The 15645-nt window shown below is 39.1% G+C and overlaps 1 protein-coding gene across 1 annotated transcript in view; it reads left to right on the top strand.

The window, feature by feature from the left end:
- pex14 (peroxisomal biogenesis factor 14) overlaps positions 1 to 15645 on the top strand; it is a 46641-nt gene that overhangs the window by 9268 nt on the left and 21728 nt on the right. The window contains exon 4 of the mRNA XM_034209544.1: positions 12128 to 12212. Coding sequence (XP_034065435.1) covers positions 12128 to 12212 — 85 coding nt within the window. The remainder of the gene's footprint in view (positions 1 to 12127; positions 12213 to 15645) is intronic.

The following is a 15645-nucleotide window of genomic DNA, read 5'->3' as shown; positions in this document are numbered from 1 at the left end:
TTGTGGTCTCTGCCTTATGTGCTGAGCCGGACTAGATCTGCGTCGTCAAACCCCGACAATGCAGCATCTTTATCTTTGGATTTTGATGAGAGCATTGAAAATCCTTAATTCACTGTAAAGTTCACAGTATATAAAGAAGAATCTGTTGTCACTGTATGTCAATAATATGCATATTTTATGTAGATAGAGTCTCATGTCGTGGCTCTTGATTTGTTCCAGTAATTTGACCTCGCTCTGACCTTCCTGGCTGGGCCGCAGTGTGACTGGTGACAGATGCAGCCTGGGAATATGGTTTGGATAGTTTTCCTATGCCTGAAGGAATGTTGAAGCTAGTTTTACCCAAAGTTCATTCTGAAGACACATGTAAAGTCTGTGATTAAGCAGAATTCAATCAACTTTAATGAATGCTTAGGGTTTTATTTGTAGGGTTTTCGGCTCAGCGAGTACATTAATGTAAACAGCATGGTAACAGAGCTGTAATTTCCTATTCTCCCACAATTTAGTGAACTGTCATAATATGTTTACTTAAGAAATGATAGAAATACGACAGCAGTTTTAATTACAGCGTAGTCATTTTGCCTCAATATACTTGGGAAAGTGGCCTTATTGAGCCGAGCTTCCTTTATACACTGTATTCTGCTTTGTAATTACTTCAGCTTGATTTATCGTCTTTTCTTTGTGTTTATGGTTGTAAACTGCTCGAGTGAGTAACTTGGTCTGAGAGTGGCTTGTCTCCTCGCAGCGAGGCTGGAAATCTCCCGATGAATCTGAGATGTCTCCGCTGTCAAGACTGCTCACATCGCTCTCAGCCTCCAATGTCACTTTCAAGGCATAATTACACAAGTTGTGTTGATTAGTATGAGAAGCAATTACGCTGGCTTTCCGCCGCAAATGGAGAATGTGATGGCTCTTGATTGACAGGAAGCATCCTGGCTTTAATAAGTAAATGACTATGGTAATTCAGGTACTGAGACCCTTTGATTTGTCAGCATCTTTCTAATTTTTGTGATGTCCTCTGATTTTAATGAACATGAATTTGATTGAATCCCCCTTCATTTCCCCCTGTTCCTGCGCCCGTCCGTCTGTCTCCTCTCTGACCAGCAAGTGCTCTCATGAGGGAGCCATACGCCTACGCTTTCAGAGCTATCCTAAACTATCCTGCTGCCGCTGCTGAATTCATTCTCTGTGAATGAATCCAGTGTGTACAAAAAAAGAAAAAAAGAAAAGAAGATAAATAAATGAACAACGATGCAATTTTGGCTCAATATTCAAAATGCTTTTGAGCACATCATACGATCACAAGTGTGGGAAATCAGAGGAAAATTGTTTGTAATTGACACTTTGGGGAACATTTTTTTCTCTCTTTATCTGGCTTCCCAGTAAGTTATTAGCTGTTAATTTGTCGGCAAGCTCCCCTACAGCGCCAGATATTTGTTCAAATGCTGGGATCCCCTCAGCGCATTTGTAACTACACTTCTGAAAATGCTGCTCTGTCTAATTATGTAATATAATACTGCCTTTTAGGCAAGTTTCTTTTAATTGAATAATATTAGTTCTAGCTCAGCGAAAGCTATTGGGACTGCAATACATAAAAGAGCCCTTTATACGGTATAAAATACACAGTTGTGTACTGTTAAGTGAAGTCAACAACGGAGTCTGCAGTTTACCCGTTTTATAGATACAACAGTCTTATTGATCTTAAGCTTTTACAATAAGATCTGTGTATTTTACATTTTTGAATTGAGGCCAACAATTTAAATAATGCTGACATTTGATTGGCCTAACCTGCAGTCTCATATTTCTTTCTTTGTTAACCATAGTTGGCCTAATCAAGTAATTCCCTGTTTGTCTTAGTAACCCCCTATAGAGTCATACATGCATAAATATAATAAAATAATTTGCTCTTGCACTCCCTAGCCCAGCTGTAATTTATATGGATTGAATGAGTGCTGCATTGTGGAAAAGCACGAGTGGACCAAATGCTCGTTTGTCACCTCTAATAAATGTTGGAATGTAAATTATGAAGTTATGCTTCAGATGTAAATGCACTTATTCCAGTCCTTTAATGTAAACAGCCCACTCCAATACATTAAGAGGGTGGGGGGAAGGGCAGAGGGGGATATGGCTTGGAATTTTGACTGTTTTCACAATCAATAATAAACACAAAAGAGCCTAGATGTGGAGCCTTATAACATATCTGAAGTCTGGTTCATAAATTATTGCATGAAAGCAGGCTTGTACCCCAAAAATGTAAATACATTAATGTTATTAATAATGTAGTGACTAATAGTTCTATCAAGACTGTAATAGCAGTTTAATGGAATATGACAGCAAGAATGTATTGCACTTCTTACATTTAGACGGGACCTCACATGACATTTATCAGGGATTTCTGAAACCATTTTTTTGATTATTTTGTTAAGTTAATTGCTTCTATTCCCCCCCAACGTCTTCTCTGGGAGAGAGGCAAAAAAAAACTGGTAATGGATATTAATTAATATGTGTCAGTTTTCTGGGTTTGATTAAAAATAATGAAAGCAAAATGCTAATAGGATTTCGGAGTTTCTCTGTGTGTGGCGCCCTGAGATTGTGGCTTTATCTGGGGAATCTGAAAAAAAGAGATAGTGGGCTACTCTTCAGGCTAAAATGAAAGTGACAGAATACAGAAACTGAGATAAATTATCTTAAAACCTGCAAAAATAAGAGCACTTAAGTGAAAATGTAGCACTCTAATTAGCCTAACTTGAGATGTGTGATGTGTTTGTGCGTTGACAGTGAACGGTAAAGTTTCCAGTGTTTTTATAATGAAAAGTTGAGCCTCGCCTGTAATTCATATCCTTTCAGAATTACGTTCTCCTCACCTACAGATGAAGGATTTTTTTTTAAGAATCAAAGAAACACGTGAATCATTTCTGACAAGTTGCTGTCTTGGCAAGTTGTTTTTTTCCGGGCTACTGTGACGTTTCTAATATATGGTTGTTTGCCAGGAAGAGGATATATGGACTTGTTTTCCATAAAGGGTTACGAAGCCTGTATGTGTTTTTTAAAGTGGTTTTTGGCCTTTCATTTAAATAAGACACTCCTCATACTTTAAAATAGAGCTGCACTGAATGCAGCAGGACGTCTAATCCTTCATACATAGTCCACTGCAGTCAGCATGGAGAAACACTTGCCAAGACTTCTTAGTGTCTGTATGCAGCCTTCAGTAGAAAGAGGACTTTTAAAAGCTATCATTAAGGTGGGGCACAAGTGTAGACCAGCAGTGAAACAGAGGCTGGCACAGTAAAAAAGCAACCAAAGCCACTTGCACAACTGACAATTATCCAACACCTGGACTGGCTCCCCCTCCCTGGCAAGTGCGTCAAGTCTGTCGACTTCTTGTTAATGCAGTGATTAACAGGAAGATTGCATTTGTTTTCCTGTGCGGCTCTCCTGGCAGTACTACTTTGCTTTCTCTTTGATTAAAATAGTAGCTGGATGAATGCATTGTAGCTCTGTCATGAACTTCAAAAGAAAGGGTGAGAATGAGATGATAGAACCTGACTAAAAAGAAGAAAGGCTGAGGCCTTTGTGTCCCTTTTCAGATCGTGTTTACTGTCGAATTTTGAATTTTAAGGGAGTTATTGGTGGCCTGCGACCCTCTGGAAGCAGAACACTTCTCTGGTCTTCCTCAAAAATGACTTTGTATCAGATTTTGTGTATAACCTCCCTCACTGTTTTCACTGATATTTACTATCAGTATTTGACTTTAGTGCTGGTTGTCCCTTGCTCTACGTCATGCTTTTCTTCCATGCTGCCTGGAAAGTAGTTTTAGGTTGGGGACAAGAAAAGGGGAAGGGCTTCGACAGCCTGTACTTGTGAAATGCACAGAGTGGCATTGTCATGTGTTTTCTGTGTCAAGGTCGACAGAAAATGTCAGAACAGGTGCGCGTCTGCTGCTGAGCTGCTTGCCAACTCAGCCCCTTTGCTGTAACACGCCACCCTGTGTGACATTATAGTGGTTCACTGTGGGTTCTCTCCACTCCTCTTTCTTTTGGAGGAGCCCGGTAAAACATGTATTTTCCCCCGTCACCACGTGAGTTGAGTTCAGATGCTCAATTCTCTGTTTCTCAGCGCAACACTCCAATCAACCTTTATCAACCAAGATAAAGAGTCAAACTTGACCACTGCCTGTGACTGTCACGTAGTCACAAAAAGTATGGGTGCTGTGCAGCATTCCTTTCTGATTTTTTTTTCTCCTGCGTCTTTTATCTGCTGTTTTGATGCTGATTAAATCTTTCTATTTTGATAGACCTACTTTTAAAGTAGAGGGAAGCTTGTTTTTTTTAAGATTCCTGTACAATATAGACACCTTTTATGGGAGAGCGATCAACTATGTTTAAAAGACTACTAATCTGAGATCTACAGAAAGATCATAAATGCACAAACATTGTGTGACATCTGTGATTTAAGGCAAAAGGTTGGAGTTGTTAGGGAGTAGTTTTAAATTATATAATTTATACGTCACATAAAGTTCTTAACAATCTGGCAAACATGTTGCAAAACCTGAAAATTCTGTCTGAACTTCTCAGAAGAGGTGGATAATGTTTAGGTGTGGCATAAACCAAATGTCACACATGCTTTTGTCGCTTTATGACATTTTATAGCCAATGAAATCTCTAGTGTGCAGCCTCCCTGGCTCAGAAAGGTTGAAATGAAGAATTATTATTTGATCTGACGAGCTGTCGTGTTTGTATCCTCTCTGGTATCGGGTTAAATGTGAAGAAAGAGCCCTGCTACTTCTGCGACCCTGATGAGTGTTATTTTCTGACGCTCTCAGCACCGCAATCTTTTTATGCTTATCCTACGCTCGAGGTTAGATTGTTACTGGCAGCTGGAAGCCTCCAGAAAAGCAGAATTAGCCAACATTTGTCTTTGTCACCCTAGTGTGATCAGGAACAGACTCTTCCTTCTCCAAAACCAAGCGAAGTCCTGCTGCCCTAAGTTTCCTCCCTCATTTGATGGTGATTTCAGGATGACGTATCTGCCTCTGTAGATGTGTGGCCCATTGTCTTGGCAAGTGTGTCTAAATGTTTCTGACAGGTCTCAGTGAAAGACAGGCCGCAAGGTTGAACTGCCAGGCTTTTCTCCCCCCTCTGACTCCACCTCTACCACCCCTGACCAGTAGATGGCGATGTTAATCTTCTCTGGCTGCGCTCCTGGCTTGATGCCTCTCTCTTAACACCATCCTTCTCCTCTCCTTCTCGCTGTGGCACTCGCTGAGGATGGAGGGGTCTCACCCCGTGTGGAGGGTCATGCCATCAATTCCTGCCCCCTTTGAAGACCATGAAATTGTTGATCCAAGACGTACAATTAGTGCATTCGGCCTATTGACTGGAAATGGGTTGACGCGCGATTATAATGTCACTGGAATGTCACAAACTGCCTGGTTGTCTCTGTGAGCAGACTCTCATTTGGTGGCACAGTGTACCCAAGAAGGAATCATTTGATCAATAAAAGGACACCTCTCTCCCTATTGTCGCTGCCCTCTCTATTCTAGTTTTATTAGTCTATTTGGCAGGCGGAAAGGACTGCACACAAAACTGATGCCAACTCTCTGCATCTTCACCCGAGCTCCCTGCATTATTTGCCCATCGCAGAAGTTCACTTCAAGTTGCCTCGCTGTGTGTGTGTGTGTCGCAGGGTGTGTGTGTCACTGGGCTGGTGTCTTCCCAGTGAGAGGAGCAGTTTGGATCAACAGAGGAGGATAGGCTTGTCACTGTAAGTTGCTCGTGACGGAGGCAGCTCTTCTTCTGACACCACTACACAACTTCTGTGGTGTGTCGCTTGGACACAAGCTTCACGTTGTTTGCTGCTGGTGCCGCTTGCGTTTTGCCTCAATCAACTAATTGATTGTGAAAGGCTGGCGGGCCTTGATGATATGAAGGACAACAAATAGAGCGGTGGCAGTTTTTAAGTTAAGCCTTTGTTTATGTGACTGAAGCCGGTTGCTTCTCTAATTTATGTTCACAAAATAACTTTTAGATGACTACTGCAGATCAGTTTCTGGCAAAAAACTTATAATTCCAAATGTAATTGTTTGAATAGTTTTTATTTATCTCCGAGCATTATGTTTCTTTTTAAAAAGATTTTCAGATAGTATATGTACTAAAATGATGTTTTTATGAAATTCAAGAGAGCAAGCAATGATGACCACGTTTTTTAATATGTGTAATGTCTCATTTTAAGACTTTTAATCTTTTCCCCACTTCAGTTTTTGTTCAATTAAAAAAAACTTTACACAATTATTTTAAGGTAATAATAACAAATATGTAATTTTTGATTTACATTTTTTTTATGATAGCAATAAAATATTGGTAACCAGAGTTTATACTCAGTTGTATAGCTTTATTGTATTTAAAAAAAAAATCATATGATTGAGTTTCATTTTTTACAAAACTTTTCACACGTTGCACATTTCAAAAAGTACAACCACATAATTTAGCACTTCCCCCTGCTTTAAAGTTGCATTGTGAGCACTCTTGTGTTAAGTAAAGCTCATCGTCTATATTGAAGAGCACTGCTTGTCACAGAATGTCATCATTGACTGTAAAAGAAAAGAAAAAAGAAAAAGAAAAGCTTCGTATTACAGGAAAGAGGCACTGCATTAAAGAACAAAGGAGATCGATGGCAGTACATTACATTTTATGCGAATGAAAAAAAAATCAACTAATTAAAATTGATTACTCCTGCTTTGTAAATGTGTTTCTGAATTAAATTATTGTATGAAAACATTTTGACCAATCGAGGAGCTGAGGAAGTATCCATTACTGGATTGCAGCTGAGAAGGGGCTGGAATGTTTTGTGGTGGCTAAGTAGTTTGTTGTGCTCCGCTGCGACTCCCCTCTTGCACCCCCACTGCTAAAGTGCCATGGGTTAATCTCTGATGACCCTCATCTCTCAGAGCAGCTCCAGACTCATGGTTTGGGCCTTTTACCTGAATTAAAAGGAATTTGTGGGCTATATAAGTATTTGTGTCCGAAGTGGGTGAAAGTGAGGTGTCACTGACGGAGTCGCTGCTCTTTAGTCATCGGGGCTCTCAGGGCCCCGCTGGGGACGTCCTTATCTAAACAGTCATCTGTCTCGCTAGTTTAGCAAGGGCAACCCCAGGCAGCACGACTGACAGTTACACATTAAGAAACGTCAGACCCCGCTAGATAGTTTTGAATTGGCTGGATGCCACTTGTTTCTATGCAGGTTTAGGTCTCACAAGAATATAAGAAATGCTTCACTTTGATTCATCTGATTTAAAAAAGACTGTGAGCACCAACTACTGTTTCTCAATACTGCAGTACATTGTCATTGTTTCAATCTTGTTCATTTAGACCTTGAAATAGGCTGAATTATTATTTTTTAAACTCAAACCTTTGAAGACAAAACACACTTGTTGACCCCAGTTTTTAGACATATCATAACTTAAATGTACAAAGAACAGGAAGTGAAGTAATCACATGGTAACATCTTTCATACGCGACATAATGAATCTTAAAATACAGTTTACAGTTTTAAAATATAATTTTACACCCTAGTAAAACTACCTACTAGGAAAACAATTTGTTTCCTTGACAGCCTTACTATGACCTCAAAGGCTGTATTATCTGCTTGTATTTGTACTCTGCACAGTTTTTACAATTTGATGGTGTCCTCGCTGGATCAAATGTACTTTAGCCCCAAGTGTTTATTACCGCTGAACCGACTCAACTTTTCCGTGTTTGTGATCACAGAGTTCTGATAGGGAAATGCTGCTGAATGGAAAGTTTAGTCTGTACATGCAATGGACTTGAAAAAAGCTCGATTTCCGTCCACCAACCCCCCCCTTTACAAAACTTGCATAATGTGCTTTTGATGTCATGTTTGTAGCCTTGCCCATGGCTCTAAAACTGACACTGATACAGCGCTGTATGTTATTTTTAAACCTTTGCAAAGCAAATGTCAATGAAGTTTTCCATGACCCTTTTTCATCTATGTTGACTCTGATCTTTCAAATTTCATACCATTCGATAAAAATGGATTACCCACAGAGGAGAGAATAAGACACACAAAACCAAAACCGCTCTATTTATTCTCCACTCACTGGTCCTTTTTATAACTAAAGTAAAGGTAGATTTGTTACTAGTTCGTTTAAGGGAAATTTTTCACCCGTACTCTTCTTTTATCTGATTTAACTGATATTGAGTTTCAGTAATGTTTTTTTTTGCTCACTGTGTAGCTTCTCTGAAAAGCACTGCCCAAAAGAGACACAAAGACCCGACAAGTTCCTTTTGTACAGTCATTGTCAGAATGGTTCAGCTCCAGCAGAGCCGTTGAAGCTCCTGCAGGGTCTGAGTGAGAGTGGATGTGGTCGGGTCTGCACCTCACTTCCTGATGTCTCTCAGGGTCAATAATTCCCTATTGCTGCTCCCATGAGGCCCTACTTCCTCCACTAAAGGTCACATCAAGGCGGGAAAGATGTCACAATTAGAAGGGCATTTAAAGCTGCTCTTTCAAAAGATTAAAAAGCACTGCTGGCCACATCAAGCAGTCAGGCGATTAAAGGAAACACAATAATTGCATTAAAGCTTCATTCCTTCCTGGTAGAGCTCTGGTATCAGAAAGGTATTGGGTTAAGTCATTTAAGACAGCTGCCACTGATAGCAGATCATCCATGAAAGCACCAAATTAATATAGAGCTTCATTTTTCCCCGTCTCTCACTTTCTCTCACTTTTGGTCCTCCAAACGTGTGTTTGGGGGGGGAAACTTGAGACCAGCCTAACACAATTTTTGTTCATGTCTATCAGTCTGTTATTATATCAGGGGCACTTCTCCACAAATGTACAGGCCGGGGCAATTTGGAATGAATTGATTCACACTGAGACTGAATCCTATACTTGCTAATGATTTCCTCTTAGCCCCTCCCTTGAACCCCCCCACCAAACATCTAGTTCCATCATGATCTCTGAATCTCTTCATTGTTACATATACCTTTTTTGTGGAATAGATGAAGTTGTTTTTAAGTGCATGGGAATTTATTTTTCTGTAAAAGAAAATCTGTGACTACTTTCTACTTTTAAATCGCCTCAACGCAGTGTTTTGTTTCATTATACAATGACACTTGGATAGAAGTTTAGATGAGCTCTGAGATTTAAAAACGTGAAGTATATGTAATCTAAAATGTCAAACAACATGCAGCGAACCTCTTAGGAAGGAAAGCCACAGTTTCAACCACTGCTTTCTGATCCTATAGCCTTTTCAAAAGTTTTAAACCATTTATTCTGTTGCATCTTTACATTTGTTGTTTTACGATGATTTTCTCTAGTTAATTTCAAATACTGAAACTAACTGTAACTTCCAATACTGAAACCAGCCGAAAACAATCATACAGCATACAGCTTGTTACTGTTTCAGTATATAAATTATGAATTTTCCAAGTACTTCTGAAACCCCCATAATGCGCACCTGCAGTATATCTGCAGGCCTCACTGTATATAATAGTTAAGTGCTCTCACTAGTTAGAGCAAAAATATACAACTGGTTACATGGATTCCCTCAGGCGTCCAACCATGTGGTTCGAACATAATTGGTTTTTATTCTCATTTCTCACAATTCAACGTATCACAATTGTAATTTTCAGACAAGTGCAGCGCAAAGTCTTGTCCAATTCAAACTCAATAACATTGCTGTAATCTTGTCTGTTCATCAACTTCACTCTCTTTAAGTGTGTTGGTTAATGTTATCTCTTCCTATGATTGAGTTTTCGCCTCTTTTTCGGCTTTACCTGACACTTTATTGGTTATCTGGTTTGTAAAGATTATTGCTGTTAATATGGAGCACTTTGGTGCATTAGCAGTCAAAGCTTTACAAGAAGCTTTACAAAAGAGCCAACATTGATTTCACCAAAATATTTTCCTATAGTTTTCCAAAAATGAAGGAAATTCACCGACATTTTATTTTGGTAATTTACACTTCCAATCCAAATGTGCATACATTTCCATCCATCTTAACCCTCTAAAAGCCCAGTTGTGTGCTACCCAACACTATAACTGGGATGATCCATAAGTCAATAACAAGACAAGACTGAAATCTGTGCAATGTGGTTATAATTGATTGAGATGTCTGGGTGGAACTTGTGCAAAGCATCTATGTCATCTGCTAAGAAGTGCACTTTTCCTCTCCCTGAAGATCCTTCCACTACAAATTTAACCAAATGGACATTTGCCTCATTAGTTTGCCGCTGAGCAAGCTGCGGTCCTTACTAAGATGTCATACTTATGCCTATTAACATTGACACCATTTCCCTGTCAATATTTTGCTATTGAAATTTTAGGAGTACGTAAACAAGGTTTGCTCACTCAGCATATTCTTCCTCTATTAGGTCATTACCTCTCACAGGGCCTCCGTTATTTACTGGAATAAATATTAGAATATTAGATTTCAGTGTGTTTATTATCTCTGGTTTCTGCCTCTACCACAAGTACTCTCATTGGCTCACTTAACTTGAGCAGTAAGAGCTTTGCCAAGAGCAGGATGATTTTGTCTCGTTATCAAAGGGATATTTTCTCTGTGTTTTGACTGTATCTTTTGGCCCAGAACATCAGTTGGGGGTTCACCATGCAAATGGTTTAATCTGCTTGTCACAATGAAGGTTCCGGGTGAGTGACTTTAATAAGCCCTCAGCATATAGAGATGCAGGAAATTCCATACCCCTTGCGTAACCCATATGTACACCAAGGTCACGGTGGTGTCACAGTGAAATGGTAGATTAGTGTCTAAATAAATTGTGCCAGGATCTCGTGGGAGGAATCTGGCATGTTTTGATAAAATTGACATTGAAGTTTCATTACTGTGTTTATCTTAAAGTAGAGCTACAAAAAAAGTATAATTCAAGAGTAAATGTATGGATTGTGCATCATTATTTTCATGTTTGTACCTAATTGCAGTAAAACGTTTTTGACTCAAAAACTACTAAATTTCATTTTATTTCTCAATGAGTGTATTCATAGTGCTCTAAAGACAAGTTAAATATGTTTTTATTTGTTCCCTAAAGTTGCCTGTGCCATGATATTCTACTGTACTGTGTGTTTGTCACAGAAATCCAGCTCTTTATGCAGCCTCTCTGCCACACCTTTGGACAAGTTTAAACTGCAATTCTTTTGGATTTAAACCGATTCATAGTATATGCAATGCATTACCCAAAACGAATTACCACTGGCAGGGCGCTCAATCACTTTGTATCTTTCAACACTAAGAGAAAAGAAGAGTAATCAAAACCTTTCAACCTATTAGAGGGATGACTTTTACAATTGAATCACGGGGACCACAGGTGCGATAATAAGTCATCTAAACCTCCCCTCCAGTGTGTTTCCCCTTTCTCTGTGTTCTTACATATTTATCTATTTTAGGAGGCGCCACTTCACGGCGCCCACTTCAAATTTATGTTTTAATGCCATTTGAGGAAGATTTTTTTCTCACTCCAATTCTTGGAAATGCATACTGGGGTGGAAAATTAAGGTGCATCTCGAAGGAAAACATAATAGAATCGATGAACGCAGTGCACTTAAAACTACTGATGTTCTGATGCTATTTAACGTTCTAGTGCATTAACGTTTCACGTCATTACAACATTCAGGCTGGGTGATTTGATCATGGCAGGATTTTAACTGGAAGAATTACAGAAGTTTTCAGCCTAGGATTCTCAAGTTATTAGATACAAATGATCACCTCTGCATTAAGTATAGATTTTCTTCCACTGCGCACTTAAGAATGGAAGTTTGTCTTTAAGAGGGTAATAGCAAATTAAGCTCCATACTCCATTTGACCAGCACTCTTGATGGGCTAATTTTATAACTGCTGATTTGGTCATTCCCCACATTTAGCTGGAAAGTGGTCAGGTGGTCTTTCTACTCTCTGCTGGGTGTGGGGGCTTAGAAGCAACTATCAAATTATATCCATTTAAGTTTTTTTGTCTGGATTTATAACGAACCTTTTTCTTAAAGAAGGTCTAGACTGTTGTGTGTCCCGTTGAAAGCATCACTATCCTGCAGACCATATCTCCTTCATCTCACATTATCTCACTGTGAGGAATTTAATCACATTTGTCTCTCTTCACAGATTACCACCGCTGTCAAATTTCTCCAGAACCCAAAAGTACGTCAGAGTCCCTTGGCCACTAGAAAAGCCTTCTTAACAAAAAAAGGTGAGACATTTGATTTGTTCTTGATTTATGTTGAAAGCAATGCTGGAAGCCTTGAAAAATACAATATATATCTGTCAGAATATAGGATTAACATTGTAATCCATATGTATGTGTTTAAAAAATGCGGTTAGTCAGGGGATGCACACACCATGTCTTTTTTTTGGTAAGATTAGTCTATAAGGGTCAAAGGTTGTGGCCGTAGCTCTTTGCCCTGGGGTTCTAACAGGGGTCGATTTAGCTTCAGAGTGCATGATTCAGACCCCGTGAATAAATGACACACCAGTTGGGATGCTCCTTTGGGTTCAGGAAAATTAATATTGACAAACTCCCTCCCGCATTTTCAATGGAATTATCAATATTGCCTTCCAGCATTTTAACCCTTTTACTTAATTTAACTGTTATCGTAAATTTGAAGCATGACACAGGGAGGTTTTCTAAGCAGGGATGGTGGAAATGTTTGCTGGCTCTTCAGTTTTCTTTGCAATTCATTGAGATTATTTCTGACACATTGTTTGTGCAATAAACCTGCAAAAAGCTTTATTACTCTGAACTCATTTAAGTCGGTTCAATATAAAGCGGCGGTGGAAATGTGCAGTGTTGTGCCATGTGTTTCTCACTGTCAGTCTATGGCTGATCAATGACAATATGTACACAGAGCATGTACATAGAGAGTATGGCTTTTCTCTTAGATAAGGTCTTTGTGAAAAATATTTTTTATTTCATTTCTTCACAAAACATTTCTGTACTTTGGGGGCTGTACCTCTGCCCTGCTGGGGGACACTGCCTCCAGCATTAGAGTGGTCAAACAGTGAAAAGTGAGCCTAAAAGCTCCATGACAGGAGAAGGTAACCTGAAACCAAATCCATGGTTGCCTGCTGCTATACACACATCTCATGTGGCTCTAATGACTCTTGATATCTTTTGAAATTTCTTTGTCTTTGTGTCTCATTATTGACATCCAAGGCATGTTCATAATCTACTGTTGGATATCTCAAATGTAATAAGGCCTCATCAATACGAAGTGATGTCATACTAAGCCACATTTTATTCTTACTTTCTGCTTAGTGTTAAACTTCGCGGAGCTCTGCTATCTAAAATGGCTTGCTCTTACTGCACTTCAAGTCCATGAAATATGTATGATGCTTTAATGCAGATTTATTTTGGAAAGTCCTTTCCACTGTAGATCTAAACAAGAACCCTTGATTTGCATAAAGACATTGATCTCATGGATAGAGAGGGGGTATAGAATGAGAGACAATAGAGCAATGAAACCCTGAGCACAAAGTATGTTTGAGTAGCACTCTGCCGTTTTCATAGGACTTAGGTGTAGTCATACAACAGTGAACCTTCAAATCCTGTAAACACTTAAAGCTTCCTTGAGTTGTTACAGGAAAGTGTCTCAAAGCATGAATTACACTGTAAACGCCGTGTTTATAAATGCTTAAGTTACAGGAAACTGTTTCAGGAAAAAGGCTGTGACATGCTCCATCTTGGACATTTCTGTAATAATCATTATTTTACTGTGAGTGTAATTTTTAAAAAACAACAATTTTAAGGTAAAAACGTAAGTGTCAAAATCAAGTTTCTATGTTGACTAAAATAAATGAAATAAGTTGGCACAAGATAGTCAAAGAGAACATCAGGCATCATGATCTTTGAGTTGCTTTTTTGTATCTGTCTCATTTCTGCCATATTAGACTATGGCATTGATTTACACCAAGCCAGTACTCACGGTTTCCCCGTTTTTGTAACCAGCATGTATTGTCCTCTCAACCCTTTGACCTAGAAACTCAATCATCCTCCTCCTTCACTCGCCACAGCAAATATGTCAGTCTTAATTTCTAATACAGTTTAATGTCATATTTATGTAAATACTTCTGCATTTTACTCTATATTAACAGCCAGAAATGTCAAAGCACACATAAAATGAAACAATACCATCTCCCGGTAGAGTGGATTTTAAATTGGATTCCTCTTGCTGCCAGTACTTACGCCGGACAGCTGATGAAGGGGAAAATAGGGCCCACTTTGATTGCATGTTGCAGAATCTTTACACAATAATCTCGCTCCTGCATATTATTTTCCTGCGCATTTGTGCCCTAATCTGCACTGAAGGATGCCCCTCTAGTTACATCTCTTTTTTTCCAAAGAGACCCTAATAGTGTGGTTTGTTTCAATATTCATTGAAATATATAATTTTCTGTTTTCCTTCAACTGTCAATTTAAGGTTATGAATTGGCAATTATGCAGTCCAATATTTCTATCTGCCCTTCTCGAGTCCTTGTTGAATAAACTGGCTGAAATATTGAAACTTTGTCACTTAGATGTAATATAAATCTTCATTCAAACCCAGATGTCTTTTTCTTTCTCTTGCAGAGGAGTCGGGAAATGAGTTGCGTTTAAACTGTCTTGCAGCCATCTTGAGGCAATTTTGCTTTATTTGTTCCTTGCCAAGATCAAGTAAATTTTATTGTGTTTGAGTGAACTATAATGTGCTCCAGTCTCATCTAGTGAATTGTGCCATCCGTGTCCTCTACAATTAACAGATGTAACAACTAAAGAGCGTTGGGCCCCATTTTGGCACCGCCATTAAGCCCAGACAATTAGCAGTTACACACATAATTACCAAAAAAAATCAAATTCCCAGGACAAAGTCAACCACATTTTCCAGCCTTCAACATGTCACTTTGACCGTGGCCCCTAAACTGACATCACTCAGCCTCTCCCAGATTACCAAACTAGGTGCAGTTTGTATGGGAAAATAAAGCACTGCGAGTACACAGACAATGTTGCATGCAGGTAAATACAATATTAAATGCATTACAGGCACAATACATTCTCTGTCACTGAGACATAAATGATAGCTTGAATTATTTCTTTTTTATCCCGTCCCAATTGTTATTGAGTTGAATAAATAATGCTAATAGATTTAACCCTGACTAGAGGGCCAGTGATCGAGGGTCACAGGGAACACAGGTAGGCTATTGGTCTATTACCATACTTGGTTTGAAGGTAAGGGTAAGGATAAGGTTCATCATCCAAGATATTAATAGGATGCTGCTTGTAAGTGGGGTTATGTGACTCACCTCTCGGACAAAAATGACAATGACCAAGGCCTGCATAGAAGGTAAAGGGATTGATGTGGTTATAAATTACTCCACGGCGCCACCTAGCCTAGGCCTTGCCTACTTTGTCATCAGTACAAGGCGATAAAGCAGGGAAATGAGAGCAGAGTCCCCTTTTTTAATACATAAATGAATACTCTATGAGAGTGGTCATTATTTAGGGCATGCTATTTTCAAGCAGTTGTACCTCACCAAATGACATGTAGAATCTCCTTCTCCAGCACCGCATGAGAAGTTGCACTTGACTACTTCTTAATAACCCATTGACCTCCATCTATTTATGACCCCCGCCATGCCTTCTTTTTTTC

Source organism: Gymnodraco acuticeps, unplaced genomic scaffold, assembly GCF_902827175.1.
Source record: "Gymnodraco acuticeps unplaced genomic scaffold, fGymAcu1.1, whole genome shotgun sequence".
Classification (NCBI taxonomy): domain Eukaryota; kingdom Metazoa; phylum Chordata; class Actinopteri; order Perciformes; family Bathydraconidae; genus Gymnodraco; species Gymnodraco acuticeps.
The sequence above is the reverse complement of the archived record's forward strand: the minus strand, read 5'-3'. Positions and strand labels throughout refer to the sequence as shown.